The sequence below is a fragment of the Podarcis pityusensis genome (assembly GCF_964106645.2).
Source record: "Podarcis pityusensis genome assembly, chromosome: 9".
Classification (NCBI taxonomy): domain Eukaryota; kingdom Metazoa; phylum Chordata; class Lepidosauria; order Squamata; family Lacertidae; genus Podarcis; species Podarcis pityusensis.
In genome coordinates this window covers 39,170,154-39,198,052 of record NC_138034.1, presented here as the reverse complement: position 1 = coordinate 39,198,052, position 27,899 = coordinate 39,170,154, and the positions used below count along the sequence as shown (strand labels likewise).

The 27,899-nt window shown below is 40.8% G+C and overlaps 1 protein-coding gene across 3 annotated transcripts in view; it reads right to left on the bottom strand.

Moving 5' to 3' along the window:
- The window catches only part of IQCM (IQ motif containing M), a 93,663-nt gene that overhangs the window by 45,862 nt on the left and 19,902 nt on the right, over positions 1-27,899 (bottom strand). For all 3 annotated transcript variants that reach the window (XM_081021653.1, XM_081021655.1, XM_081021654.1), the window contains exons 6-10: positions 20,557-20,681; positions 17,533-17,603; positions 10,073-10,262; positions 8,448-8,592; positions 3,320-3,454 (exon numbers count right to left, since the gene is read on the bottom strand). In XM_081021653.1, coding sequence (XP_080877779.1) covers positions 3,320-3,454; positions 8,448-8,592; positions 10,073-10,262; positions 17,533-17,603; positions 20,557-20,681 — 666 coding nt within the window. The remainder of the gene's footprint in view (positions 1-3,319; positions 3,455-8,447; positions 8,593-10,072; positions 10,263-17,532; positions 17,604-20,556; positions 20,682-27,899) is intronic.

Genomic DNA, 27,899 nt, shown 5'->3' with positions numbered 1-27,899 from the left:
CAGGTTGAAATATAACTGAAGTCAGTTAAGGTAAGTGGATTTCAGTGCCAAAGGGAACATTAGCTCTTTTAAAGAGGCCCCCCAGAGATTTGCCTGGCATTAAAAAAACATTTTAACTACACAGAAATTGTGATGTAAACCAACCAAGGCTGCTAGAAATTCAAGTTAAAGCTCATCTATGGCATTTGAAGCTATGGCTGGAAACAATAAAGCATAACTGTGTTAAAACATTCCCAAAGAAGCAGAAGAACACTTGATTTGAATTCCCTTTGTCCAAATAATAATTTACCCAACCTTTTTAAAAAAGAAAACAAGAATGGCTTTGTGCTGGTATCATTGGATATCAACAATACAGGTAAAATTTTATACTTTGAGGACTGCAATCCTATGAACACTTGGGTAACTTATCTGTGAATAAACATGAACAGGATTGGGCTGCATGGCTCATGAATTTCACCCAAAGACTTAAGTGCATGTGGCTAAAGTAACATTATTTTTGTTGGAACCATGCATTTTTATATTAATATTTTAAGCCACTTGCCCATCAAAAGATGAAGATGGAGATCAGAAATCCAACTTAAAAACAATATTCATATAAAGAGTAAACAAGACCAACCAGCAAAAAAAGAAACACAGCAACAAAAATTTGAGCGGAAAACCAGGGGAACAAACAAACAAAAACATCCTGATCTATAAACCTGACAAATCAAAATTGTTTCCAAGGAACATTTAAAATGCTTGTCATTGGGGGCCATTTGGAATTCTAAGCAGAGACAGTTGCATAGCCTAAGTGCCACCACCAAAACCTGTCTCATGCCCAAAACCACTCTGATCAGAAGTAAATGGAGAGCTCCGGAATCTACAACAACCAGTCACAGAAATTTCTCTGCCTCCCCCATGCTGCTGTTTGTTTGCTTGCTTTTAATTTATGGCGAGCTTGGAGGTGCTGGCCTGAAAAAGTAAAAAACAAAAACACACTTTCAGAGCTCCAAGGCACTTCCAAAACTTTGGGAGGTGGGGGAGGTCTATAATGCGGATCACTATGAATATTTCTTTCAATGTGGCCCGGTGAAGCAGTACTATTTACCTTAAATTTGTGCCTTGTCTAAAGCTTTTGCACAGCCTCAGTAGCTATCATCCCTCCATGCCCTTTTCAGCAGAAACCTTTTCAAAACAGCAAATGGTGATGAATATTTAAAGATGATTTTTTTTAAAAAAAAAGAAAACTTTGAAAAATGTTTTGATATTTATATCCCACCCTTCAACACAATATCAGGACAGATTACATGGTCAAGGAACTGAAAAACACACACACAGTTAGAACACATTCGCAAATCAAAATTCCAAAAATTTGGGGAGAAATTAGGATGAGGAGTATTTTGGATGCATTCCTAAAGGGTCTTGCATGTCCTCTCTGCCCCAGTCAGATATTTGTTACAGCCAACTGACCAGCAATACAGAATCCAAACAGAAGACGCCTGTCACACCTTTTTCCTTGATCAGATCTTGTTAAGAAGTTTGTGGATTTTCCTGTCTGTTGCTATGCAGCCCCTTCCCTCGAAAGCTGCAAGGCATATCATTCATGATTGCTATGGGAGAGCAATTTTCACATGGCTTTGTGTGTGAAGGGGGTTACTGTCAATCTTCCTCAAGTTACTCTTCCTGAGTTACTTTTTCCAATGCAGTCTTACTGTCTTTTGTGAATATTTGCTTATTTACACATTTATGGGCTTGGAAGGGACACATGAAAAACAACTGGCTGAATAGGTAGCTTGTTTGTTTCCAAACACAATTCAATTTATTGGTTATGACGTTTAAAGACCTATAGGATTTGGGACCAGGATATCTAATAGGCCACCTTTTGCCACACAAAACTGCCGATCACACTCTAGACTCAAGATGGTGTGTTCAGGCAGCTTATAGCAAACCATGATCTCCATCAGCCAGGTAGCATTATTTGAGGTGAGGGTGGGGAACAGAATATAGTATTTCCACCATCTACCTTCATCATGTTAGGAGTTCAGCCTACACTTGAGTAGGACCCTGGTAGAGTCACATGCCCGACTGGCATGTTCTCTCCCTCCTGGTCGATTGTTTGGGAGCTTCAAAAGCTTTCTTCTGCCCGAACATCACAGCGACCGATGTCAACAGACACCTGCACACTTAGGGATCTGCAGAGTCTTCGCAACTTGCGTGACAGACCTCAGCAACTCAGCATTTTGGCTAATCTACATATAAACACACATGGAGCACTGCAACATGGCTCCCTCCCTCTCTCTTTAACATCAGACAGCAAAGAGAAAAAACAAAGGACAATAGTCCCACTTCATGGAACACAGTAACACAAACATCCTGTGTCCATCACTTCCCACTCTGTGGAGTCAAAACATAAACCGTCATGTGATAGACAACAATCCCATGACTGCAATCATGGAGCAGGAATTCTAACATCCTCCCCCAATTCATGATCTGTGTTGCAGTCATCAGTGTAACTGCAACAACCATACAGATGTCATACACACAGTATACCCCTGTGGCACCTGTTCCACCCTTGGAACTACCTGCAACTGATTTAGCCTTGGGCCTCACCATCTTGCACTTCTGACTAGTCTTGGCATCATAGCTCTTATCCACTGCTCTTAAGGTAAAGCCACAAAAATAAGATACAAAAAAAAACTAGAATCCCTGGAAGATTAAGGTGGCTTGTCCTCCGAGGGTTTTTACTAACAGATATGGTTTTATAGAGCGCACAAAGCACTGCACTTAACAATGCATGTGAAAATGTTGCACAGCCACACAACACTCACGACATAGAACATAACATTGCCCACAAAACTACAGGGGAGGGGAATGATAAATAAATAAATCAAATGCTCTCTTTGGTCAAAAACCTCTACACTTATCTCTCTGAAATATAGCAGGCTTCATCCCCTGAGAGGAGGCTACATTGCCTGCAGTTTCCTAAAAATGGGGGGGGGGGCAGACATTTATTGATGTTCTCATTCTAGTCAATAAAGAAGCCATCCAAGTCTTCAGAAAATGAGGTGCCCTCAGCTTCAAGATGAAGCACAATGTCTGTCCAAGCCTCTGAGGGCAGGGTGACCCGGCTGTCCAAGTGAGTCAGGTTCCAAGCCCATTTTTGTTTTTTATACAGCCCTAACAACTACTGGCTCATTTGAATTACTCAGCAGCATAATGTAGCTTCTAAATTTTACTTAAATAAACAAAGTGCACATTCCTTCAACAATTTAAACCCCCCTTTGCCTAAGAACAGCATTCTCTACTGCCTCTGAACAAAAACATCCAGAGAATTTCTTACCTTCTAATACCATTTTCATTGTATTGTTCATTTCAGCCAGGGTTGGGAAAAGGCCACAATCTCTGAAGAATTTAGGTAGCTCATTTCTATCCATCTCTTTCAAGAAGTCTCTCTTGGTAAACATCGTTTCGTAAACTAGAATGTAAAATAATGTATATGTACATTTTTATTAGGTGAGAACTTTAACAAATCTTGAATTTTCTGTATCATTTTAAATCAGATATTTTTAAATTAAATTAACAGTATTTATGAGTAGTATTTTTCAAAATACTAAAGTTAACAGCATAGTTGCATTACCTTCTCAAATGCAAAACAAATTATACAAAGCAAAAAATGAGTGGGATAAGGTGCCATCCACACATAGCATGGTATAGGAGTGAAGTATACTGTGGAAAATGGTGTTTCAGGAGCTCTTGCAATTGCAGGTCTTAACCCTCCCATAGACTATAACTCATTGCATAAATGGGAGAGTGGAGGGGTAGAAAACTGGGGAGAGAGAAAATTCTCCTTTCTCATCTTTCATTGATTCCACTGCTGCTCCTATTCCCTACCAATGGACAAGGGAAGGAACAGGGAAGTGCTTTGGAGGGCTGCGGTAGGTGGTGGCTTTGGGGGGCCGGGGAAGTAGAAGAAGCAAGAAGGAGGGTATAGGGGTTCCTCTCTTTTGTTTAGAGGGTTTTTTTCCTCAGGTTTTTTTTTAATCTAACTCTGGAGTAGGGAAATTGAAGTGGGGTTTTTGAACCCTGAAATGTCATATCTAAGTCAGGCTCAGGTGAACTCCCACAATATCCCTAATTAAAAGGAATAGGAAAGCCTGCTTCTTCAGAGCACTCTATGTGTTTGTCAGTGTGAACACAAATTCAAGAACAGGATGCATTTTTTATTTTATTTTATGGATCAGCTTTAGCTACTCAAAACGATTTTTCTAAAGCTGAGTGGTTCTTATTCAACAGCCATAAGTGCTCAGAGCAAAATAAAATAAATGCATTCTGTTGTTATACAGAATTATCTCCAGATGAGATATAGGTTCAATTATAGTGTTTATGAGAAGACGCTGGAAACTTAGGTCTGACGCCATCTCCATAGGTGAAATCAAACAATGTGAAATCAAACTCTATTTACACTCAGGCCAACAAGGCTGTTAGCTCATCAAAACTGAATGTATAATATTCTTCTTTCATCTCATCTTCAAACTCTGGTGCCTGGTAGACACTTTGTGGAGTTTCAGAGCTTTCAGGACTTTTGAAATGGGACTAGAACTCATTTAAGAAAACATTTGGGACACCATGCATGAAAGCGTTGTATAGGAATGATATGACTACTAGGGGTGGAAGTGAACTGAGTCACCAAGATCTGTTTCTGAAGGCTGTGCATTTCTTCTGGCCATCAAGCAATAGAAGAACAAGCTGAAGGGGAGGAGCCAAAGTGCTCCTTTCTTGTGACTAATCACCTAGGGCACAGCCTGTGGCCACCAAGATCTGCAGGTCCAATAAGAATATAAAGAATTATATAACTGGACCTCTTGTTAATGCTGTTGATTATGAAGCCTGAGACAGTGTAATATAAAAGTGTGTGCCTTGGTAAAAGAACAGTCTTTCTGGATATAATAGTTTACATTTTTTTATCAGTAGTGTGCTTGTTTTATGTAAGTTTTAACAGTGGATTTGTGATATTGCTTTAAAAAGTGTGTGGGGGGGTGCAGTACTTTTAAACTATTTGTGTTTTATAATGGGTAATACCAAACGCTCAGGTAGTCCCGGCCTTATCTCTCTGTGTCTAAATCTAAAGAGAGCAGAATTGAGTCTGGCCCCCCGTTTCTCCAACAATCCCCTTTGAATTTTAATGTTCCTGTTAGTAATCCTTTTGCAGTATTTGATTCAGGTGCTACAGGGTTGGCAGTGGCTTCTGACCAAGCTGCCACACTTTCACCTGAGGCATTTAAAGCTGCTCCTACACCTGACTTGGATAATGTTGTCATATATCCATACCTGAGGCAGCTAAATTTGCTCCGTCTAACCCAATTTCTAATAGTGAGGATGGGAACATATTGGGTAAACTGTGTTACAGACTACAACTCTCTGCCCAGGTAGAGTGCCAGTCCACCTGCTCCCAATAATGTCACAGTGCTGTCAGGCATGGAATGTCCAGAGTGAGAAATCAACTCGTCATTGTCAAAAGTACACTTACAAGTCAGGGGGAGGTATGTCCATCAATCCTACTTCTCTCAGATAGTCCTAGGTGTGCACCTGATGAGGCAGTTGCCGCAACAAAGAGGCCCTGCCCCCAAACTTGGCTTGTGTATCCTCCCTATTTGGGCTGCACAAAAGCAGGTGAAGACTCTGCCTCTGTGTAACCTTCTGCTCCTCCCGCTTTAATCCTCTTATGGTCCAGGGAGACAGTGGGGCAGGAGACGTGGGGGCAGGAGGCGGCGGTGCAGAAGCCCTTGACTCTCCACCAGCCTGACTTATCTTTGCTTCCTTCACTCTCCAATCCTGCATGTTCTCCTGCCTCTGCCTCTTCTCTTCTGGCTGTTACAGGTTCCCCTTATTCACTGATCCCTTCTTCCAAGTCAGTCTCCAACCCCACTTCTCCTGGTGCCCACCCCTCAGTATTCATCCAATCCCTGACAAGTAATATTTCATGCCTTGTCAAACTATATATTTCTTGCTACTGTTTCTATATAAGACAGAGGGCCTTCTCAGTGGTGGCGCCCACCCTGTGGAATGCCCTCCCACCAGATGTCAAGGAAATAAACTATCTGACTTTTAGAAGACATCTGAAGGCAGCCATGTTTAGGGAAGTTTTTAATGTTTGAAGTTTTATTCTGTTTAATATTCTTGTTGGGGCCACCCAGAGTGGCTGGGGTAACCCATCCAGATGGACAGGGTATAAATATTCTATTATTATTATTATTATTATTATTATTATTATTATTATTATTTCCATTTTCACTATGTTGATTCCTCCACTATTGCAGTCTGCATTCAGAGAGTGCCACTCCAGGTCTGTCGGTCTCTCTCTCTCTCTCTCTCTCTCTCTCACACACACACACACACACACCCCTTGGATATGCATGTACTGATATAAGATATTCAATGGTTAACTTCATCCTTTTTATGTGTAACTGTACCCATTAATATTTTGAAGATGTAGGCAAATTCTAAGAATTGGGCTGGGGGGCAGGGAGGCTTGGTAATCATATCATTAAATAAGAGGTAGCCGCTGGGTTTTATTAATTTTTTTTTTCATTTCATTTTACAGGACAAGCTTTCTACCAGGATGCTGAGGGTAGCCAACCTGCTCTTTAATACATCAGCAGCCAACTCATATTAAAGGTAACACCAACACCAAATAGAATTTGCCTACACCCACCACATCAAGGACTAACCCAATCATTGGAAAACATACACATACACACAATTCAGAAAATTGTATGAAAATTGCTGGGGTGCAGATTTCAGCCCAGCACTAGATCTCCTTGCTGTCACTAGATATATTCACTGTCAACATAGAATGTTATGATCACTGCTACTTCAGCTACTTTACTAGTTCCACTGCTTAACTTCAAAGTAATACTTTATATTTATCTATTACCCCCTTTTCAACATTTAGCATCGCTAGTGTGATAGATGCTGCTATATCAAGCATAGACTGTTGCTTTGCCACATTGGCCATATGTTCACTCCATATTCTGTGCTGGAAAATGCCTGCCAAGCGCCTCATTTTCCTCTGTAGATGGACCTGCCTGTTTCTCAAGCTATCTCACTGTGAATACTCAGATTGAGTGACTTGCCAATTTGCTCCATCGCTTCCTATTGCTTGCCAGTTTGCTCCATCATTTCCTATCTCAGGGTCAATGTAAACATTACAGCCTCCTCGTGGAGACTGCCAAGAAGACCTTGGCAGCACTCCACACGGTACACATCATGTTTCAGCATTTGCTAATGCATGTGTCAGGACTGAGTCACATGTAGTTCCTGTGTGCCAGTGCCATTCCTGCCAAGGACATGCCACACTGATATGCAAACGTGGCATGCCCTTGGCACTCAGTAAGTTGCTTTTGCATGCTGTGACCATCACCTTTCATGTGGAAAGACTTTACAGGCAGCTTCCATAGGGGAGATATAACATTCAGATTGGAGCTGAGCTAGCACAGGACTACAGAAGACTGTGGTGAACCTAGGAATGCTACCAAACAGCAGTGCATAGTAATTTCCAATGAAGAAGCTGAGGGCAAAGTGGATGCTGAATATTTCCTCTATCTGTCACTCCCTATCCCCTCCCTGAGTCCCTTCCCCAAAACTTCCCTCCAGCTGGACTTATTTCCCATTTTGAATACCAGACTGGAGTGGGAGAAGCATATGGAGAAATGAGTTGGGGGGGGCAGGGCAGGCAATAAAACAATGGACAGCATTTTCAGCAAAGTTCTTCTGCCCTCTAATGGAAATCACTAAATCCACCCCCGCCCCCTGTGCTTTATTACTGTTTGGTGGTGAACTGCATTGGAAGATATAGGACTCCCACCATCCCATGCAGTTCTAACCATAGAACCTGACAAAACAACACACAGTTGTGCATCTCAGTGCTCAATTAACTAGAAGCTCCCAGTGTTGCCTAAATCAGGGGTAGCCAACATGGTGTCCTCCAGAAGTTGTTGGGACTCTCATCAACCCCAGCCAATATAGCCAGTGGTTGGGGATGATGGGAGTTGTAGTCCAGCAATGTCTGGAGGGCAGCAGGTTGACTACACCAGTCTAAACTGGCCAGCAGGTGTTTCCCAGGGTCTCAGACTGGGTTTTCCCCATCATCTGCTACCTGATCCTTTTAACGGGAAACTTGGGACAGTGTATCTGTGCTCTATATCAGTGAGTTATGGTACCTCCACATAAGAGTCTTATAATGTTAATACATAAGCCTGTATTTCATCTATGGTGGAAAGGTCTTTGAAACAATACTGTAAGCTTTGGAAAGCGCAAGAGATGGTTGCATTTTCTGGAATTCTGAAATATTGAAATATAGACAGCATTTTAAAAAGCAAGAGGTACTGCAATTTCAATAATGGTTTGCTCTGAAATAATATAATATAATATAATATAATATAATATAATATAATATAACCAATACATACATCTTTTGTGGTCAAGATAGTCTTCTAGTTGATCAAATATTAGGGGTGTAGTTGGATCCAAGATTCCACATCGGCGTTTAATGCGAAACATCACTTTGCGATATTCCTTTACGACAGCTAGTAAACTTGGTCCATGGCTCCTAGCCTACAATTATGCAAATATTTTGTTTTCATTTATTTCAAAGGGAAAGGATTATAAATTATTAGTGTGTAAAATAAGAAACTCTTAGAGGTGGTGAACAGAGACAAATCCCTTGCAAGTATGTACAACCACAACCAGGACACACACACATAAATGAATGTGATGAGGCAAGTATCAAAGTCTGTTCAAACTATTGCAGAAGTTCTACAAAGCAAAAGTGAAAAAATAAAACGAGAAGCAACAGGTGTTAGTGTTTTGTTGGTGGGGGGAAATATTACCAATGTGCAACAGCAGATACTGTGATACAGGAGAACACAAGGAAATTTTATATGTATTTTATTTAGTTATAAAAGTATTTATATACTGCCCTCTCATAAAACATAAAACAAGACAATGTAAAGCAACATTAGAAAAAACTTCAAAAGCAATGCAGGTGGATTAAAAATTACCGTTAACTACAACCAGATATGGGGTGCTATACATTGACTCAGTTCTCATGCAATAGTAAGCCAAGCTACAATTAAGCATGAACAAGTAAGAATGGAGACACACAAATTGAAAAATCATATCTGCCTTGTCTCTCCCCCAGCCTTGCTGCCATCACACTACCCAGAAGTCATGGTTTGGCTTAGGGTTATGTGCGAACCTGGGTTTGTGACTTCTCTTCCCCAAACAAACAAGCCAAGAACACATGGTTTGTTTAGAGTGAGAAATACTATGACCTTGAGTTCACACATAATGCTAACGCAAACCATTGCTTACGTCTGGACAGCATGGCAGCAGCAGGACTGGGGAAGAAGGAAGCATATGTGATTTTCATTTTCTATAACTGCACACTTGATCATTCACACTAAGCCATACTTATCATTATATGCAAACCATTATATACCTGCACCAATGTTTAAATAAAGGGCACAGCCTGTGGGCCTTCAGTATATCTAACTGAAATTGTGGCTTCAGGCAGTATACATTAAGCTACATAGAAAGCTGCCTTATACCACATCAAGCTATTTATTTTACACACAGAGACAGACAGACAGAGAGAGCTACCTACCAAATCAGATTCCTGCCTATCAAATTGCTGGAATGATATAAGGGCCCCAGTCCAGGACATTTTGCCCCTAGAGGCAAAACAAAAATGCTGCCTTCTGCTACTGCCACCCCTGCTGTGTACCAGCCATACCACATCTGCCCAGGTGCCCAATGCCACCCACCGCTGCTGGGAGGTGGGCATTTGGGCACAGGCAGCACGTGCATAGCGGAGAAAGAGAAAGCCAAGAAGCACAGGGCACAGTCCACAGAGCCAGAGCCTCCCGCACCAAGGCAACTGCCTTGCCTTGTCTCATGGCAGTGCCAGCCCCGGATAGTATTAATGCATAAAAAGCACCATGGTCAGCTGATCTAGCAAATGCAAAGGGTTCATAAATAAGCCTAATCATAGCAATCCTAGCCATGGCATGTCACCTAGCTTCTGATACAATACCTTCAGCCTCAATCTGTGCATTTTGCAACGAACAAGCCATCCTCTGATTGTTTTCTGTATAATAATGGCGGATGAAATATATTTATCCTTGGTTTGTCTTTTTCGGAGGTGTTTGAAAGCTTCAAATATATCCAAGTGTGGCCCAATCCTTTTGACTTTCTCGTGAACTATACTGAGCGTACGCCTTCTCCTACAAAATATTTTGTTAAAAAACAGGGAAAAAAGTTTAACACGTATGGAAACAAGGATGAATGCAAATGTTAACAAAATGCACATTTCCACTGAAATACAGAAAATCATCTGTATTAATTGCATCCATCTGTATAAATTGCAAAGTTGCAATTTATACCCATTTCCTCTGAATCAATCTTTTTAAAGTTGAGACTCTAAAACAACCCCAACATCCACCAAATTTATGTGACTAATTTGAATACATGGGTTATCCTTAAATCTATATTATTTTTCATGCGTTTCTTCACACAAACCCTTTTAGTGACTGCATAAAAATACATACATACATACATACATACACAGACAGACATGTGTTGGAAGCAGTAGACTGATAATTCAGGAGAACAACAGAGTAATAGTTTTTCTAAAGTAGTTTTACACCACTCTTCAGCCAAAATAGGTTCCCAGAGCAGCTTATAGAGATCAGAAACGTCAGCCCACAGACTTCCTCTGTAAAACTCAGTTAGTGCTCAGTCATTGTTGTTGTTTTTAATAACTTTTTATTAGCTATTTTAATAAGCATAATGCAAAGACTGGTCCTGCCTCAAACCCCAAGTGTTTCTCGCTGGCTGGAATGTGTCCTTATACTCTGATAATGCCTCTTGCTTGCCTGGAAGGAGGATGGGGAAGGGTGAATACAGAAACCAGCCTCCTGTTCAAATGTGCATTTGTTGTTTTGCCAACTTTTGCCTCTGGCCCTCCCCACCATCGGCATGTGGCCCTCAAATAGTGGCCCTTGCCCTTACTATACAGTAGTCCTTCAGCTGGCAGATCTTCACCACTGGATTGTGCCTTAATGTAGAAGAAAAGCCAAAACAAATTAGAATTCCAAATTCATCAGGTTTAAATGAAGCCCATTGTGATTTTTCTAAGGCATAATATTTGAAATGACTTTTAAAAAAATAAATAAATAAATAAACTGTACTTTCATCTACATTGATATATATATTACTTGAATTAAACATTTTGGTTCAGCTATTGCCACTAATTAGTTTTGGCTGATTGTGAAGTATTTTGTATGCCCCATTTATAAAAGCTGTTTACCCATCTGTTAATAGGTTGGAAGTGATTAAGGGACATTTATTTTGGCTGTTGTAAAGGCCAAATAGATTTTGAGCTGAAAATATGTGACTAAACCAGCTGGAGGGGTTGCCAAGTTCAAAATCAGATGTCTGCCTCCTCCCTCTCCAATCACCTACCAACCCACATTCTCTCAAAGCAAATATTCTGCCTCCTTTAACAGGCCCAGCCTTCCTGTTTTGTCCAAATGTAATTTCTAGTGTAATTGCAATTTGCTTTGAGTTGGCTGATGTCCTGTTAAACTGAGCCAAGAGGCTTCCACTCGCTACACAGTGACCTTGAAGCAGAACTTCTGCTACATTCACTGAAATTGTGAGGACCTTCCGTCACATATGGGTTGTAGGCCTACTGGGTACAGTTGCATTTTTTTTTTAAGATGGCTTTTATCTTTTGGTGGTCTTTTCTTCTAAAATGGAACAGTTAGAGGGTTGTACAAAGAATGCAAGGTTTAAAAACAAACCACAGCATAAAGAACATACCTAAAAGCAATATGAAGAGAAAAGTTTGAACATGATGTTATCAAGAAGAACACAGCAAGGGATCTGCTGCTGCATCAGGCCAGATGTTTATCTAGTTCAACGTTCTGTTCCCACAGTGGCCAACAAGACAGCACACTCCCCACCTACAAATTCCAGCAACAGGCCTACTGCCCCCCGCAACAGCTCATAGAATCATAGAACTCTACAGTTGGAAGGGACCACAAGGGTTATCTAGTCTAACCCCCTACAACGCAGGAATCTTTCACCCAACATGTGGCTCGAACCCACGACCTTGAGATTAAGAGTACCATGTTCTGCCGACTAAGTTGCCATCTACTTTTAGACAAAACACAGACAGATTTGGCTTAGACATGCTCATTTTTAGCTAAGAATTGATTGTGTGAGTGTGTGTGTGTGTGTGTTTGTACTACTAGACACTTATTACTTTCATTGAATGATTGGTTTGTTTAAAATATTTATAACCTGTTATTCGTGTTCAAAATGGTATCCCGCAGAAGTTCACAACATAAATGCTTAAACCAGAAACATCATATAGAAGGGAAGAATTGCCTCCTATATTCCGAACGTAAGAGAGAAAGCTCAAAAGGAAAAACAACAAATTATCACTTTTCCTCAAATGATTTGTTGTTATCATCATCATTTACATTTATAAACCCTTTTATCCCAAGGGACTGCAGAGCAGTATATAAATATTCCAATCAAATGCAAGATACCAGAACATAAATGTTAAAACCATAAAACCAATAACCATCACAACTTTGTTCAGTAGAACACAGTGGGATTTACTTTTGAGTATATATGCATAGGATTGCACTGCACATTTCTTTCCATCCCAAAGATACATGCACTCTCAATATCTGCATTGCTTTGCAACCACTCTCTCTTCCATCCGACCCACTCACTCTTTTGGAGCGGGACTAAACAGATAAGGAGAATGAAGGGGAGAAAAAGAGGTTATGCGGGACTCCAAGAATATACAAAACACTGCCAGCCAACAGAGTATGACATCATACACATTCATTATATAGTTCTAAAACCTTTCTTAAGTATTTAAGTGGTAGATTGAATTTATGCTACATAAGACAATTTGGATGTATTAAATCACTGATGGCCTACCTTTCGTGCCAAGTGTGTGTCACAAGTCAGGTTCAAAGTATGAGTTAGTGCCACTGCAATATGTGTGGAGTACCTGTGCAGCTTCCCTGCCTCATCCCAAGGTCATAGCGTCCCTTGTGTGATGTTGTCTTGTCCAGTGACCTGGAGAAGTAGGCAGCAGTGGAGAGCCGGCAGGCTGTACAGGCCTAGCTCTCCTATCATAAGGCCTGCGGCTCTTTCTGTCGCTGTCCAGTAGCCATGTTTTCACATCACAATAAGCCAGGATTCCTGGCTTTCCTGGACTTACTGTGAATGAGCATCTTCCTTTCATGTGCACAGGTAAACCCAAATGAGGCTAGCTTGTTGTGGCATGAAAAGCCAGGATCCTGCCCCAGTTGTTCTCAAGCCAGTCAGAATTCATAAGCCAACTTCAAATCCTGATTTGCACTCCTGGTTTGCTTAAGAGTAGCAAACATAGATCTCAAGCTAACTATAACTGGATTGTTTTGAAAAAGGGGTGAGTGAATGGATTGTATGCGCCAGCATGTTGTTCATCCACAGTAAACCAGTAATTTCAATTTATTGTGATGACATGGAAAGTGTATCTCAAATAGGAACATAAGGAGAGCTGGCTGGATCCAGCCAATAGCCAATCTAGTCCAGCATCCTGTCTCACAGTAGCCAACCAGATGCCTGTGGGAAGCACAACAGCAGAACCTAACTGAGCACAACCGCACTCAGAGCTTCTTGTGCAATTTTCTGGAATCTATACAAAGCATTAACCATCCATACATTCCCCGCTCTTTAATCACCAACATCTCTTAGTGTAAGATCTTATAGAGCAGGTTGCCCACATGTAAAGCTATGAGGAGGCAGACAAATGGCAAATAATATTTTGCGCTGAAATTTCAAGTGTTCTATCGGTGCTGAAAGACGGTTTGTGAATGACAGATATTTTTATGCCACCTACAATTTTAACCTTAAAAATTAAAAGAAATCCAACAAAGGATCGTCACTTTCTTGGTACCATTTTACTGGAAGTTCTGTCAGCCTACTAACTTTAGTGATTCAGCATCTTTGAACTTCAGCAGATGAAAGGATTATCGCTGAAAGCATATTAATCTTCTGAGGATTAGCAGCAAACTGTTGGAGGACTTGAACAGAGAATAAATGGTTTATTTATAAACTGAAATAGGGTAGCAAAAAAATTCATACAATTTGTGCTGAACAAGAATGCAACATTTGGAGCACTAAAGCTGAAAGAGACAGAAACCAACATATGAACAATGTACGTGAGCTATACCATATATATTTATGATGGACCCAGGCAGCCCAGTCCTTTTATGAGAGGATGATATGGCTTTCCAGACTGTCACAGGGCCCAAGCTTATGTCTTCTACCTCCCTTTGTCCCACTCTCTCCTGCTTCCTGCAATTGTGAAGGTGGGGCTATTTTATTTATCTGCTTTGATAGTAGCTTCACAATTTCATCAAGAAGCAACTGTTGAAATAAAGAATCGATCCAAACGTGGTTTAGGGGAAGGAACTGAGTACAAAAGGTATGTAGCTCTCTTGGGGCTACCAGCTAAACATATAGAAACCAGGATGATGCCACACAAATGAAAATATCAAGGATCCACTCCAGGGTGGAATCTACACACATATTAAAAATAAACACTGTGAAAATGCTTTTTGAAAAAGTGTTTTGAAAAATACATTGAATTTGGCATAGCTCACTGTCACCATCTAGTGTCACATTTTTATATTGCACTTTACAACACATTTAAAACGTTTTATTTGCAGCTGTACTGCTGAGTCCCACATCTTTCAGAAAAGTTGCAATTTTGTGATAGAAAAGGGGGTTACATAATTCCAGTAAAGGTAAAAGGTAAAGGGCCCCTGGACGGTTAAGTCCAGTCAAAGGCGACTATGGGGTTGTGGCATTCATCGCGTTTTCAAGCCAAGGGAGCCGGCATTTGTCCACAGACAGCTTTCTGGGTCATGTGGCCAGCATGACTAAACCGCTTCTGGTGCAACGGAACTCCATGACGGAAACCAGAGTGCAAGGAAATGCCATTTACCTTCCCGCCACAGTGGTACCTTATTTATCTACTTGCACTGGTGTGCTTGAATAATGATGATGGTGTGGAGAAGCATACAAAAAAAGTTGATGGGGGCAATAACTATACCACAATAGATGGTAAGTTCAAAATGCCCCCTTACCACATTAATGTTGAGGGACGTTGTGCAATAACAGTATATTCCAATATAGTAATAATCAACAAGAGTAGCATTACCAGAGTTAGCTTTATTCCTTCTCCCTTCCAATCTGTTTTCCTCTTGTGCCATGTGGTTTTTTTTGGCTGAAGAGTGGAATAAAAATTCTTCAAACAGATAAATGACAGAATGAACTAAGAGATGGCTTTTGTTTAGCCAGAGTTCCCCGTGAAGATGCATTAATATCACACTCCATATCTTATGGGATTGAATGATCACATTAACAGTTCTTTTCAAAGGTTAAGTCATTGTGACACTTGAGTAAAACTAAGCTCTGGAGATTTCTAATCTTAGTTTAAGAACTTTTTGGAGAGGAATTTATTATCATAGACATTCCATTACTTAGCTTTAAGGGTTAAAAATACAGACACACATAACATTACAAAAAGATCACTAACTGAATAAAGAATCTCACTTATTACAGTTTCTACTATGTCATGCTTGTGGGACAACTAGGTCACTAATTATTATATCTCATGTAAATTATGTATCACATATACATCATAATCAGAAAAAATACAGTGCTTTTTTTGAATTAGATCAGATATTTTAACGGCCTCCGCACAAGAAATAAACAGAAACCATGGTGCAATATGCTGTAGTTGCACAATGATAGATCTGATCATATAAACCAGGGATGGGAAACTTGTATCCCTCCACATTTTGTTGGCCTTCAACTCACATGAGCCCCAGCCAGCATGGTCAGGGATGGTGGGAGGTACAGAGCACCCACATCTGTAGAGGGAAGAGTTCCCTGTCCTTCCTACAAATAAATATTTCAGTAAACGGGGTTTCAAGACAGACTAATTAAGGAAGGCATATAATTGAAAATGCAAAGCTTGAAGCTTATGTGTGTCAAACTGATATAAAATAGGCTTAGGCACATTAGGGGAAAATGCACTTTCTTCTGTTTTCATTTGTTACATTTTGTAATGTGTTCCTGAACGGCAGCTGAATTTAAGAATACTAAACAGGAGCATTAAAGGGTCGTTCCAACTTTTCTGATAAACATTGTGTCAGAAGGTTGGGTGAAAAACGTGACATTTCGATTCTTTTAACACAACCAGATTGCAAAATGTTAATGGCATGACACAGCAGAGGATAGTACCAACCACTGATAATGTCTGTCTCTGTTTTAGTGCCAGGTAATGGCATAGCCCAATCCAGCCCAGTCCTTGTCCACTAATGCTCTCCATATGGTATGCATGCCCTTCACAGACTATTGGGAAGGGGAAGAATAAACTCATTCCAGAGTGGAGTTCTGAACACCATCCCAGTGTTCCCCTGAATTTATTGGATTTGTTTTTTATTTGGTTTTACCCTTTGGATAGGTTGACTTTATAGGAGCCTTCTGGTCATAGGAAACAGAAGGCATCTGTATAAATTCCTTCCTTTATTCTCCCAAACCCAGTTGGGAACTGTAATTCATCAAGGTTGCTATTCCCCTCACAGATCTACAATGCCCAGAGTGGATTAACAATCAATTTCTCTTCCCAGGGAACTCTGGGAATTCTGAGGGGAATAGGTTTCTCCCAACAACTCTCAGGACCCCTAAGAAACTACAGTACCCAGGATTCTCTGGGGGAAGCCATGATGGTTTAAAGTGGTGTGATACTGCTTTAAAGGTGTAGTGCAGATGACCCCTCAGTTTAAAGAGAATAGCTAGGTATTAGAGCGGCAGCAACTCCCAGGCACTCTCCCGGTGGTTCACCCTGAGAAAGGACTTTCCCTTTGCCATTTCTCAGTGTAAGGGGCTGAAGGTAGGAGCGGCGGCACAGAGACTGCCACTACGGCAAAATAAATGTAAAGAGGGGTGGAAAGAAAAAGGAGGCATGGAGTCATAGAAGGAAGAGGACTTGGAGAGGCAGGGGCAGAATCTCTTGGCCCAGCCCTTGATGCAATTATCACCATTTCACATTATGATTCATTTGGTCTTCAAGCACCCCACATATTCAGTGGCTTGGGTGGCAAGTAGCTTGGCCTTCCAGCACAGCTTCTGTTTACATGTTTGATGCCAATACTTAGCAGCACTGTGTAACAGCCCTAGGATCCACTTACCAGTGCAGAACCTCTATATCCTGCAGAGTTGAAGTGCACCTTAAATCGTTACCAAAAATAATTTGAACCTGTTCCTTTCTTTTGCTTTTGGAAATTTAAGATACCTGACATTTAAAACACACACACACACACACACACACACACACACACACACACACACGGCAAACAATCCAATAGCAAACTAGGTTGTGTCCTGTTTCAGAAAAATAATTGAAAGCACCTGTAAGATTTTCTTGAAGGTTTCAGAGGCTCTTCAGAGCATATTTTCACTTTAGTTTCTCGACGGCGCCGCTATGAAGAAAAGGACCGAGTAACAGAATTGTTCAGGAGACATGCATGAGTATTCACTGTGACAGATCTTTCATGGAACAAAATGGTCACAAAGGAAGGGGTACCCTTCAAATATATATGAGACAGCTACCTAACCACACATAAATAAATATTATTTTAATGCATGGCTAATTCTGGGTGAAGGAAATTGTGCCAGAATGAGATCAAATGTGATGAGGATGTAATAGCAATTGCAGTACTGCTGTCACACACTCACTTCCCTGTTCATGCAGGAAGAGGAAGTTATATAAGAATGGGGGAAAGAAGTCATGTAGAAGAGGAAGCAGATGGCAAGAATTGGTGAATGGGGCAATTGCCCCATTCACCAATTGCCTGGATTTTAATTATATTTGTTTGTCAGGCCTAGGGATGCAATCTGATTCTAGGTACCAGTTCTGATTACAATTATACAGACTCATCACCTGTACTGTTCGGTCCTTCAGTTGTTGTTTTTTAAAAAATATCATTATTGTTTACATTTTTTTATAATGATTTCAGAGTTGGCTGCAAACTCAGTGAGCTGGTAATTGCCCACTGAAGTATGCATATTGCCTAAGGAGTACTGTGTGTTCAAGTGATGAGGAGGAGCTCTCTCTCTCTCTCTCTCTCTCTCACACACACACACACACACACACACACACATATAAAGGTACGTACGTACGACGTACGTTACTGTTTTTTGACATTTTTTATTGTCAGCTGGCTGGCATATTAACAACATATTGCCAAGCAAATGAGTGACCCGTTTCAATGGTTGTAGGTTTGGATTTTGCAAAGGGAAAAATCCCTCCCACATCACACACCACCCTCCCACTGCAAAGAGATTGACTCCTCCTTGAGAAAGACACCTGAAGTATTCTGAGCTGAGCCAAGGTCACATTAGTTCTAATCACATTTGTGTATTTTCACACACTCATTCATTCATCATCAACATTTTAGGATACCTTGGTAATGCTCAGTCATAATGGGACTTCCTATTAACATTGCAATAAACAATGTAATTAATCTAATTAGAAAATATATGCACCAAACTCACATTTTAACACTCACATCAAGCAAGTAAAGTCCATTTTTGGCTACATTAATAAATATGATAGATTTACATTAAGATACATGTCAGTGGCTGTGCTTTCTGTGTCCATTCGGCTAAGGGGGGTGGGCAAAAGGTTAACAATAAAATTCAGAGACCTAAAGCCCACGAGCCAGGGGTTTTCCACCCCTGTTGTACAGCATTGAATTTGCAATGAAATATCTTTGGATGGCCAGATTAAGGGCATAAAAAAGACTACCTTGAAGAAGAAGAAAACTGTTTATCATTCTAAGAAAAAGAGGACAAACCAAAAGCAATATTTATTCAGGCGCCACCCCTCTAATAATTGCTAGTTAGAGTATGATCCCTGTGTATTCCACTATACAATAAATCCTTTTAAATGAAGGGATGCCTTCTGTAAATGAAGCTATATACGATACTTCTGTAAATAAACCTCAGTGAATAGCCTTTCGCAGCTGAATGATTAGGTTCTATTTCCACAAATTCAGCTACAGAGATAACAGCCTCAGAGAGATAACATGTTAAATGCTCAGTAGCAAAGTTCAGTAAATGAATTGGCTTTGTTTCTACATGAGATTTGCTGTTATCTCTTAAAGTGAGTTTGTTTAAATAATTACTTAAGGACTCAGAAGTTAACTACTCTAAATGAGGTGCTTCTCTCAAATTAAACAGCACAGTGCTAGCAATTTGCTTCTCTAATTATTATTATGACTTTAATTGAAGGAATATAGTATTCTGATTTTCCTCCAGTGAAGTGGTGTGCCCCTTAACTAGTGTTAACATTGATGGAACTGCTCTGATATTCTGAAGATATCGTCTCATTGATTGTGGAACTGGTAAATTCAGTACCACATAATATAGGGAACTTAAGTGCAGTATATTGTACCTAACACAGGGCATCTTAAAGAACAGAGTTCATATTCAGTGACCAAAAACCTGCTGGTATAAAGACCAAAGCCAAGGCTCTCATGTTGGCTCAAGCTCTACAAGCCAAGAAATTGGAAGCCAAGGCAAATGCCTTAAGAGACATGTCCCGTAATTAGGAATGATGCTGTGCAAATGTCACAAATTGTACTTACTTACAATTTACACTCCACACACCCACTTTCCCCTAGTTTTTCAGGCTCAAATCCAGATTGGGATGAAGATATGCCTGGGAACAGCAAAGATGCCTCATGCTGTGGTCCTTATGAAGCAGCTGGGTCTTACTGTACTGCAAGAGAATTCTTTCCTTGTATGAGTTGGCCTGTGCTTGTTTGTTGGATCAGGGTCAGTGTGAAGCAGTGTGTGCAAGGGGGCTTTCAGCACAGGGTGGAGTGTGTGGAGGTGTTCAGTGAGGGATTGTATATATAGGAGAGGGTTGGTGTATGAGAGGAGATTATGTTTATAAGTAAAATTTAATTGTGGTGAAGGCTTCAGTGTAGAGTTGGATGTTTGATTGTGAAGTTTCATAGTGTAGCAGGGGTGTAGGGGAGGAAAAGGGCAGCAACCCAGAACAGAACAGTAGCATAGGGTGAGGGAGTTAAATCTCCACCCCACATAATTTTCCCTGAGAAAATCTCCACCTTTGCTCTGTTTTTTATTTGCCCCACTAGGAAAAACATATATGCATATACTATGCACATCAAGTATGGCCTGAGGTTTGAAAACATACAGCTAAAGCTCACTAGGTTCACACATATAAACTCCTCTATTCTTTAATATGAACTCTGAAAACTTAAGATTGCTCTCCACAAGCATACACAGATTAAGACCACTCAATAAACTTCTGTTCTTTATAATCCTGCTCCATGGTGTCAGAGCATACTTCCTAAACTCTATGGGACACTTCAGAAGCTGGGGGGAAATCCAGCTATGACTTACCATCTTGTGCCAATGCCTTTTCGTTATTGCTTTCAGTCTTTCTTGATGTTCCTTACTGGTGAGTGATGAGTATGGAGGCATAGTATCTGATAATACTACCCCTCTCCAGTCTTGGTATGTTCTTCCTATTGGGAAGATCACTGAAATTTACCATACATCAATGCCATAATAATCAAGACAACACAACTTAGCAGCAAGATGTGTGTGGGCAAAACCACCCCCAAATGATGCAAACTGAGTAAAAGCATAACTAGACTTTTATTTTTAAAATATTTCCAGTCTTTCTGTCTGATGCTATAAGGAGGAGAATCTGTGGAAGATGAGCCACATGCCTCTGCCAGAGCTCTGAAAGAGGTCAATTTTCAGCAGGTGACATTTTTCCCATTACAGTTTTCATCGTAACACACCTGTGGATATTCTGTGACCTTCAGAGCTTCTAAAACAGACAGTGGATACTTTGGAATACATTTCTTCTGCCAGTCTGACACAACCCCCCCCCCAAAAAAAACCCAAACAACCACGTTCTTATTTCCATCTTTATGCACCTCATCTGTTCTTTCTTGGCTGCTGAAGGCAAAATTGTTAAACCAACCCTAGGAATCCAGCATTGACATCTATAAAACTGGCAAGTAAAAGGCAGTAGAAGGCTTTATGCAACATGAGCTATATCTATAGCTTCAGAAATGCTGAGCCCAGAAGCATGAGAATGGCCAGTCAGCTGACCCAGGTTTCAATAGAATTAAACACCAATTAGAACCATTACTGGGAAAGACATCAGGTCCTATTCAAATGTTTTGTTATCCTAACAGAACCTGACCATGCCACCACATAGCCTCCAAGTGCCCCGATTTCCCAGAGACAGTCCTGGAATTATGAAAATTGACCCAGCTCATGATCTGATCCTGGAATGTCCCTATTTCCCCCATCAGTGCTGCCACCATCAAGCTCAGGGAATGACCGCTCCCCGCTTAAAACGGGGGGCGCCCTTTGCGTGGACGCGCACAGCCCCTGGATCTGGAGCAGCTCCATCAGCATAGGCTTGGCTTTGCCTTCCCTCAGGTGGGATACCTGGAGGTCTCCGCCTACCTCAGTCAGTTGTCCAATCCCACCTGGGGGAAGCGTTGCCAAGGAGACCAGGCCAGGTAGGGGAGGGATTACCTGCCCACAAAATAGAGGGAGGATCTTACCTGGGAATCCTCACTTGGCTCCAGAGCTTCTCCCACCCTACCCACCCTCAGTTAATGTCTTATTTGCAGGTTAACTTTTCTTCACAGGTTTTGCAGGTTAACTTTTCTTCACAGGTATGCGGGCGCTGCTACATTAAGGTCGCTGTTAAAGGGCCAGAAAGGAATTTCCCTGCATTGGCAGGTTTCGCCTTTCCCATAGCAAAACGTCACAACTTTGGCAGTATCAGGCCTTGGGCGGAATCCTTTAGTCCATCTTCCTCTTTGCGGCGGCGATACCAGGGTTCCCCGTTAAAGGGGTTTCTGAAGGGAGGCTTTGACCGTACGCCGAAAGGTCGTCATTGCTCTCCCCTGCGGCGGCGGCGTAACGGGGGCGACTATCTCTGCTTGAACATTTGTTCTCCAGAGCCGGCCCATCCCCCCCCCACACACACTGGATAACCCTGATGCTCCCTAGGTCCCCGGCTGGGGACTGGGGAGGGAGAATGCCCAATGCCTGAGCCAAGGTCTACCCACATTTGAAATTTAATAAAGTTGTGGCCAATTTAATCCCATAGCACGTTGTCTTGAGTCGTTATTCCACATGATGGGGGGGACTGCTCGGGATCTGGGGACTCCACCTGTCCACGCAAAAGGATGAGCCAACGCTTATCCCAAGGAGTGGTGGTGACATAGTTCGCGACAGCTGCGAGGGAGAATCCTATTGGTTCTCCATGGCCTTTCCTTTTGCAGAGCAAAAGGAGCCTTCACTAAAAAAAGAAAAAAAATGCTATGTGTGTCTATGTCTAATAATGCCCCTTTCTAAAATGTATTTATTGCTGTATGTTTTTCTTTTTGTAAATCTACCAGAGAATAAAATAAAATCAGGATTAAGGGGTTTTTACAGGATGGTGGAGGCTGCGTGTGCTGTGTCCTGTTCGTGTAGTGGTGGTGGACCAGGGGCCAAAGATGGCCCTTCAGCTCTCTCTGTCTAGCCTTTAGTGCTCTCATCAACTATGCTCCTCTCCCCAGGCCACACCGCTCACCAGACCTGCTTTAATGCCCCCCTCTTCGAGTGTCTTTGAGTGTGTCCTTGAACTCTGGTAGTACTTCTTGCTTGCCTAGGTGGATAAAACAGAAAGCTGTTTATGTGTAAACTGTTGTAAAATTAGGATTTGCTGCTCCACGCATCTTTGCCTCTGGCTTCACCTACCCTTGGCACATGGCCCTCAAAAGCTTGCCCAAAAGAGAATGTATACCCTGATTTGAAAACGGTTCCCCATACCTGCTCTACGAAAATCAGAAATTATAGGGTTGTGGCAGGCCCAGTTTGGTTGAATTACAAGGCCTATATGCTTTACTGTGTCAAAGCAACAACACAAGTGTCGTTTTCTTGTGATGTTGTTAAAAAGATAAATACTATATCCTTATCTTGTCACTGCCAGTCAAAAGCTCAACTGCAATCATTCCATACTTGTCTAATTCCCTTCCTCAAGTTAAACGCTTGCATGGTTATAACAGTAATCTAATCCTTCAGAGTCTTACTTCCGGCAAAGCAATAAAGAACTGGGAAGAACCAACCAATTTCAGCAGTACTATTCCTCGGTGACCATTTAATTCAAAATTTGTGTTATCTTTCCATAAACTCTCACAATAGTTTAATACCTTTTTAATTGGACATTTAGCTTTAATCTTTAGGCACTTACAAACAATTAAGTGCTGGAAGATAGAATTAGCAGCTACCAGTTTATCTGTATAATTAGAAAAATGAGGAGGGAGGATCTTATGTCAGTTCAAATCCTAATTATTTGAATAGCGGTGTCGTGAAGGCTTGATTTGGACAGTTTAGATTTCACCTAATCGAGTTGTCTAAAATGAAAGAATATAATTGAATAGATCAAAATACTGTATTTCTAAATAACTTGTATACAGGGCTGAACTTGTGTTCATTTTCTTTTGAACTGTAAATAAAGGAAAATAACTCCATTTTTGCACAAACATGGCTATGATGTCAAATCACTAAGTCATTTATAAGAACCCAATACATTTCATGCATAAGTTCTTGCAAAACAGAGATCATCTATAACAAAGAAAACTTGATAAACACTGGATCTAAGAAGCTACTAAATGTAACAGACTGTGAAAGTGATCAGAATTCCAAAAAGCATTGCAACTGATAATATAAGGTGCAATATAGCTATCAATGGTATGGTAATGTGTCGTGTTTTTAAATGGCATTTATTTCCAGGAGGATTATGGTATCTGAGAAACTGGATTTTAGCTGAAGAAGTAAGAATCAAATTGTGAGTAGGAACATCCCATCACTAGGTGCCACTTCCACATGGTGAATAAGAGGTAGCAACAGACCTGCAGAATTCAGCCCAGCTCTTGTCAGCAATGTAAGGGGCCCAGAAGGCAGGTGGAGAGTGCAGAAGGAATTCCCTCCTTCTATCCCAGGGCCAGCAAATGTGATGCTATCCAGATGTTGCTGGACTACAGCTCACATAAATTCTGACCATTAACCGTACTAGCTGGGGCTCATGGGAGTTGCAGTCCATGTTCTAAGTCCCTAACCAAGCCCTCTTTCAATTCTAGCAGCACATAAATGAACAGAGAAATTCAGTCAGATGGGCTAGAGCAGAAGGGAAATAAATACGGAAGCACTCAGGCAAGGAGAGTTGTCTTCTAATTCCACGGAGCTTAAGAAGTTGGAAGGGAGAAGAAGCATAAACTGCATGCGTTCCAAACACATGTTCTAGTGCCTGCTGTCAGTCCACCCAAGATGCCGTGCTTCCGCTATTATGGCTCATCACATGCACTGGGTGTGCAAGGCACAAGTTCTCATCTCAGGTCATGAAGCAAGTCAGCTAATTCCAACAGCACAGGCTGCACAAGTGTAATTGGCTGTGAATTCCAAAGCACAGGCTGTGTAGGTGCAATTGGCTATATCGCACTCAGTATATGCCCCAACACTTCCTTCCCTTGTGCTATGCAGGCAACTTTATGACTACATTTCACCTCCCCCCCCCCAAAAAAAGTGCTCTCTGTATGCCCTTTCAACACCTACTGCATTCCTTTTAAAACTGTTTTTCCCTGTGAATTTACTGATATACCACAAGTCCAGTATCACAGTCTGCATTCACAGTTATATTGCACTTAATGTATGCCTAGAGGATTCCTTTCCTTGTACCAGGCAAACAATCACATGAGTGCATATCTGTTTTCTTTTGGCAGAGTACTCTGAATATCCTCAGAGTCTGCCTGTTCTGCCAGCATGCATGGCCAGCTACTGTCTGCAGGGTCTATTTCATTGCAAGGCATTTGTGATCTGGTTTGCTCAGTGTCTCCCAGCCCTTGCACAAGACATACTGTACAGGAAACATCACACAGTTTGACTTATTGAATGAGGAGTGCCAAACAAAGGGGGGGAGCATTTTCTTGGATTCTATATGATCTACTTAAGTGTCACTATCTCAAAAGAGGCATTCTGTTTGTGTAAGAAAAAAGTAAGAAAGCCTGTTCAAAGAAGGTACCTGCCAGTCATGAATTTGTGGAGTACTTGCATGAACAATTATTGTATTTATTTCTTATAAATTTACTTATTTATGAATTTATTTCTTATAAATTGAGACATTCTTACAAACAAATGTTTTGAAATTAATTACTACCAGGTTAATTACAACAAATAAATTAATTGCAACCTAATTGACTATATAGATATAGCTATCTTTCTCCCCGAATAATTGGGGCAGCTTTTTAATCAACCAAAAGGTATTTCATTGCTTAGTCAACTAAATGTTGCAGCTGAAAACATACAAATGAGAATATTTCTGTCTATTCATTCACACACACACACACACACACACAAACAAAAAAACAAGAAAACACCTGGCCCACAAAGTTAAGAATTTTCAGAATTGTTTCATCTTAAAACCAGCCAATTTGTGCAAGACTCACAGTGGCAGTGAGTTATGGTACTAAAAAGAATCAACAGTTTACCAAGTACAGCTCAATTTATCAAGCTAATATCCAGTTACCATCAGCCTCAGAATTATTTATGCAGTCCAGTGCACCACAAGCAGAAAAAAGGAACAATCAAGTTATACCACCCTAAAGTGCATACATACCAAAACATTCAAAATTGCAGGGAGTGAAGCCAAGACCTATTTTATAACGAAAGGGACAAATTATGTGCCAATCAAAGCAGTCAATCCAGTGCCATGATAAATTCCATCCTACTTGTAGGTAGCTATATCTGCATCCGTTGAGCATGAAAAGAAAACCTACCCTGATCTGTCCAAGGAAATGTCAACAAGCGAAGTCAATTATACTAAAAGGAATGAGTCTCTACTGAGGCAGGACAGGTACCTTCCATCAGTTCATTTCAACAGAAGATTTCATTCCCTTTCCATTTTGTTCTCTTAATTAGGCTGATACCATAATATCTGAGATACCTGCCAGAACAAGGACAAGTGCCAGCCTGCAATACCTCTAATGGCAAGTACTTCCTAACATTATAATTATTGAATGATTCTCATTTTGGGGGCCTAGCGACTAAGTGACCACGTTATGATAAACATGGCACAGCTGATAGGAATGGTTACTTTTAATAGCTCAAAAACATATACCAACATTTGCTCATTTCTTTACTTACAGGATTTATATCCCGCCCTTCATCAGAGGTAACCTTGAGGTGGGTAACAGCAATTTAAAATATGGCGGGGAAGCACTGGCATCCCACACTGAATGCACATTGTTGTGATGGGAGGACACCTCTTCAGGTCACAAGCCATTCAGGGGTTTTTTATGTCAAGGTGAATGCTTTGAATTAGGTTCATTCACGGATAAACAGCCAAGGCAAGTGTTAAAGAACTAATGTTATGGGGGAGTGGAAATGCCATCAGAACCACCTGCAGTTTCCAAGCCATCTTCAAGAATAGCCACATGTACAGTGAGCTACACTGAATAATCCAATAGCTACAGTGGCACATAAAAACAATTTCAAAATAAGCCTCCAGGAAATATAGATAATAAGTCTGGAGGAGATATAAATAGCATTAGAAGCAATCAGCAGCATCTGATTGTAATGCTGGCTTCTGTTCATCAAAAAACAAATATTAACCCTTACCATACAACATAGGCCCAGAACACCCTTCTGCCTTAACCCACTGTCATGTTACTTACCTGTGTGTACATTGAATATTAGCTGCTGGGAAAACAACAGCAGGGAATGGGCGACTGCACTTGTGTCCTGCTTGTAAGCTTCCAATAGGCATCTGGTGGAGCACTATGGGAAACAGGATGCAGGACTAGATAGGCTTTGGGGCTGATCTTATGATCTTAGAGAACTATCGCCTCCATGCCCTGCATTTGGGATGCTCAGAAGCATCAGGCTGGCCCCTGTAAGGAGGAGGAGGCTGAACCAGGTGGAGCTTTCCTCTGATCTAGCAGGTACTTCTTACTTCTTATTCTTTCTTTCTTTTTTTCATTATTGGCCTTCTATTACAGCAGAGAAACCAAATGAAGAATGGACTTTCCCCCTAACTCATTAACCTGACTCAGAGTATAGCATATTGATGATAAATGATGGCATCAATCTTAGAATATTAATTTCATCAAATTAATTTTAAAGCATTTGATTAATTTAGAATGGGTGCATCATTTTTATTCGCAGAGATGAAATATCCTTAAATGCACCAGTCAGTCAGCCTTATATTTTTAGCGAGTAGTGCTGTATCAAAGGTAAATCTTGTTTGTTTATTCTCTTCAAAATGTACCAGACAGACAGAACAGAGAAAAATAAAGCTTCTGAAAGATCACTCACAAAGGTTTGCTTTTCAGGGGTTGATATTACAAGCAATTAGCGTGACATTTAATAAATGACATTTCTAAGAACTGCTAGAGCTGACTTAACAGGCAAACAGAACAACCTTGTTTTGTTTCAAAAGGCAGTTGCATTGTAGCACATTTTATGCAAAATGTCTGTGCCAACTCATGTTTAAAACATTTATGTGGATGAAATATTTGGAATAAACAGCCTTTGTATACATCCAAATTACGGTGTTCTCTACTTAGTGAAAGTGTTGAAGAGATGAGTTGCCATAAAACAGGAAATGTATTTCCATATCCAAATTAATTTGTATGCATTTACTGCAAATAACTGGGCTCACTGAGCAATAA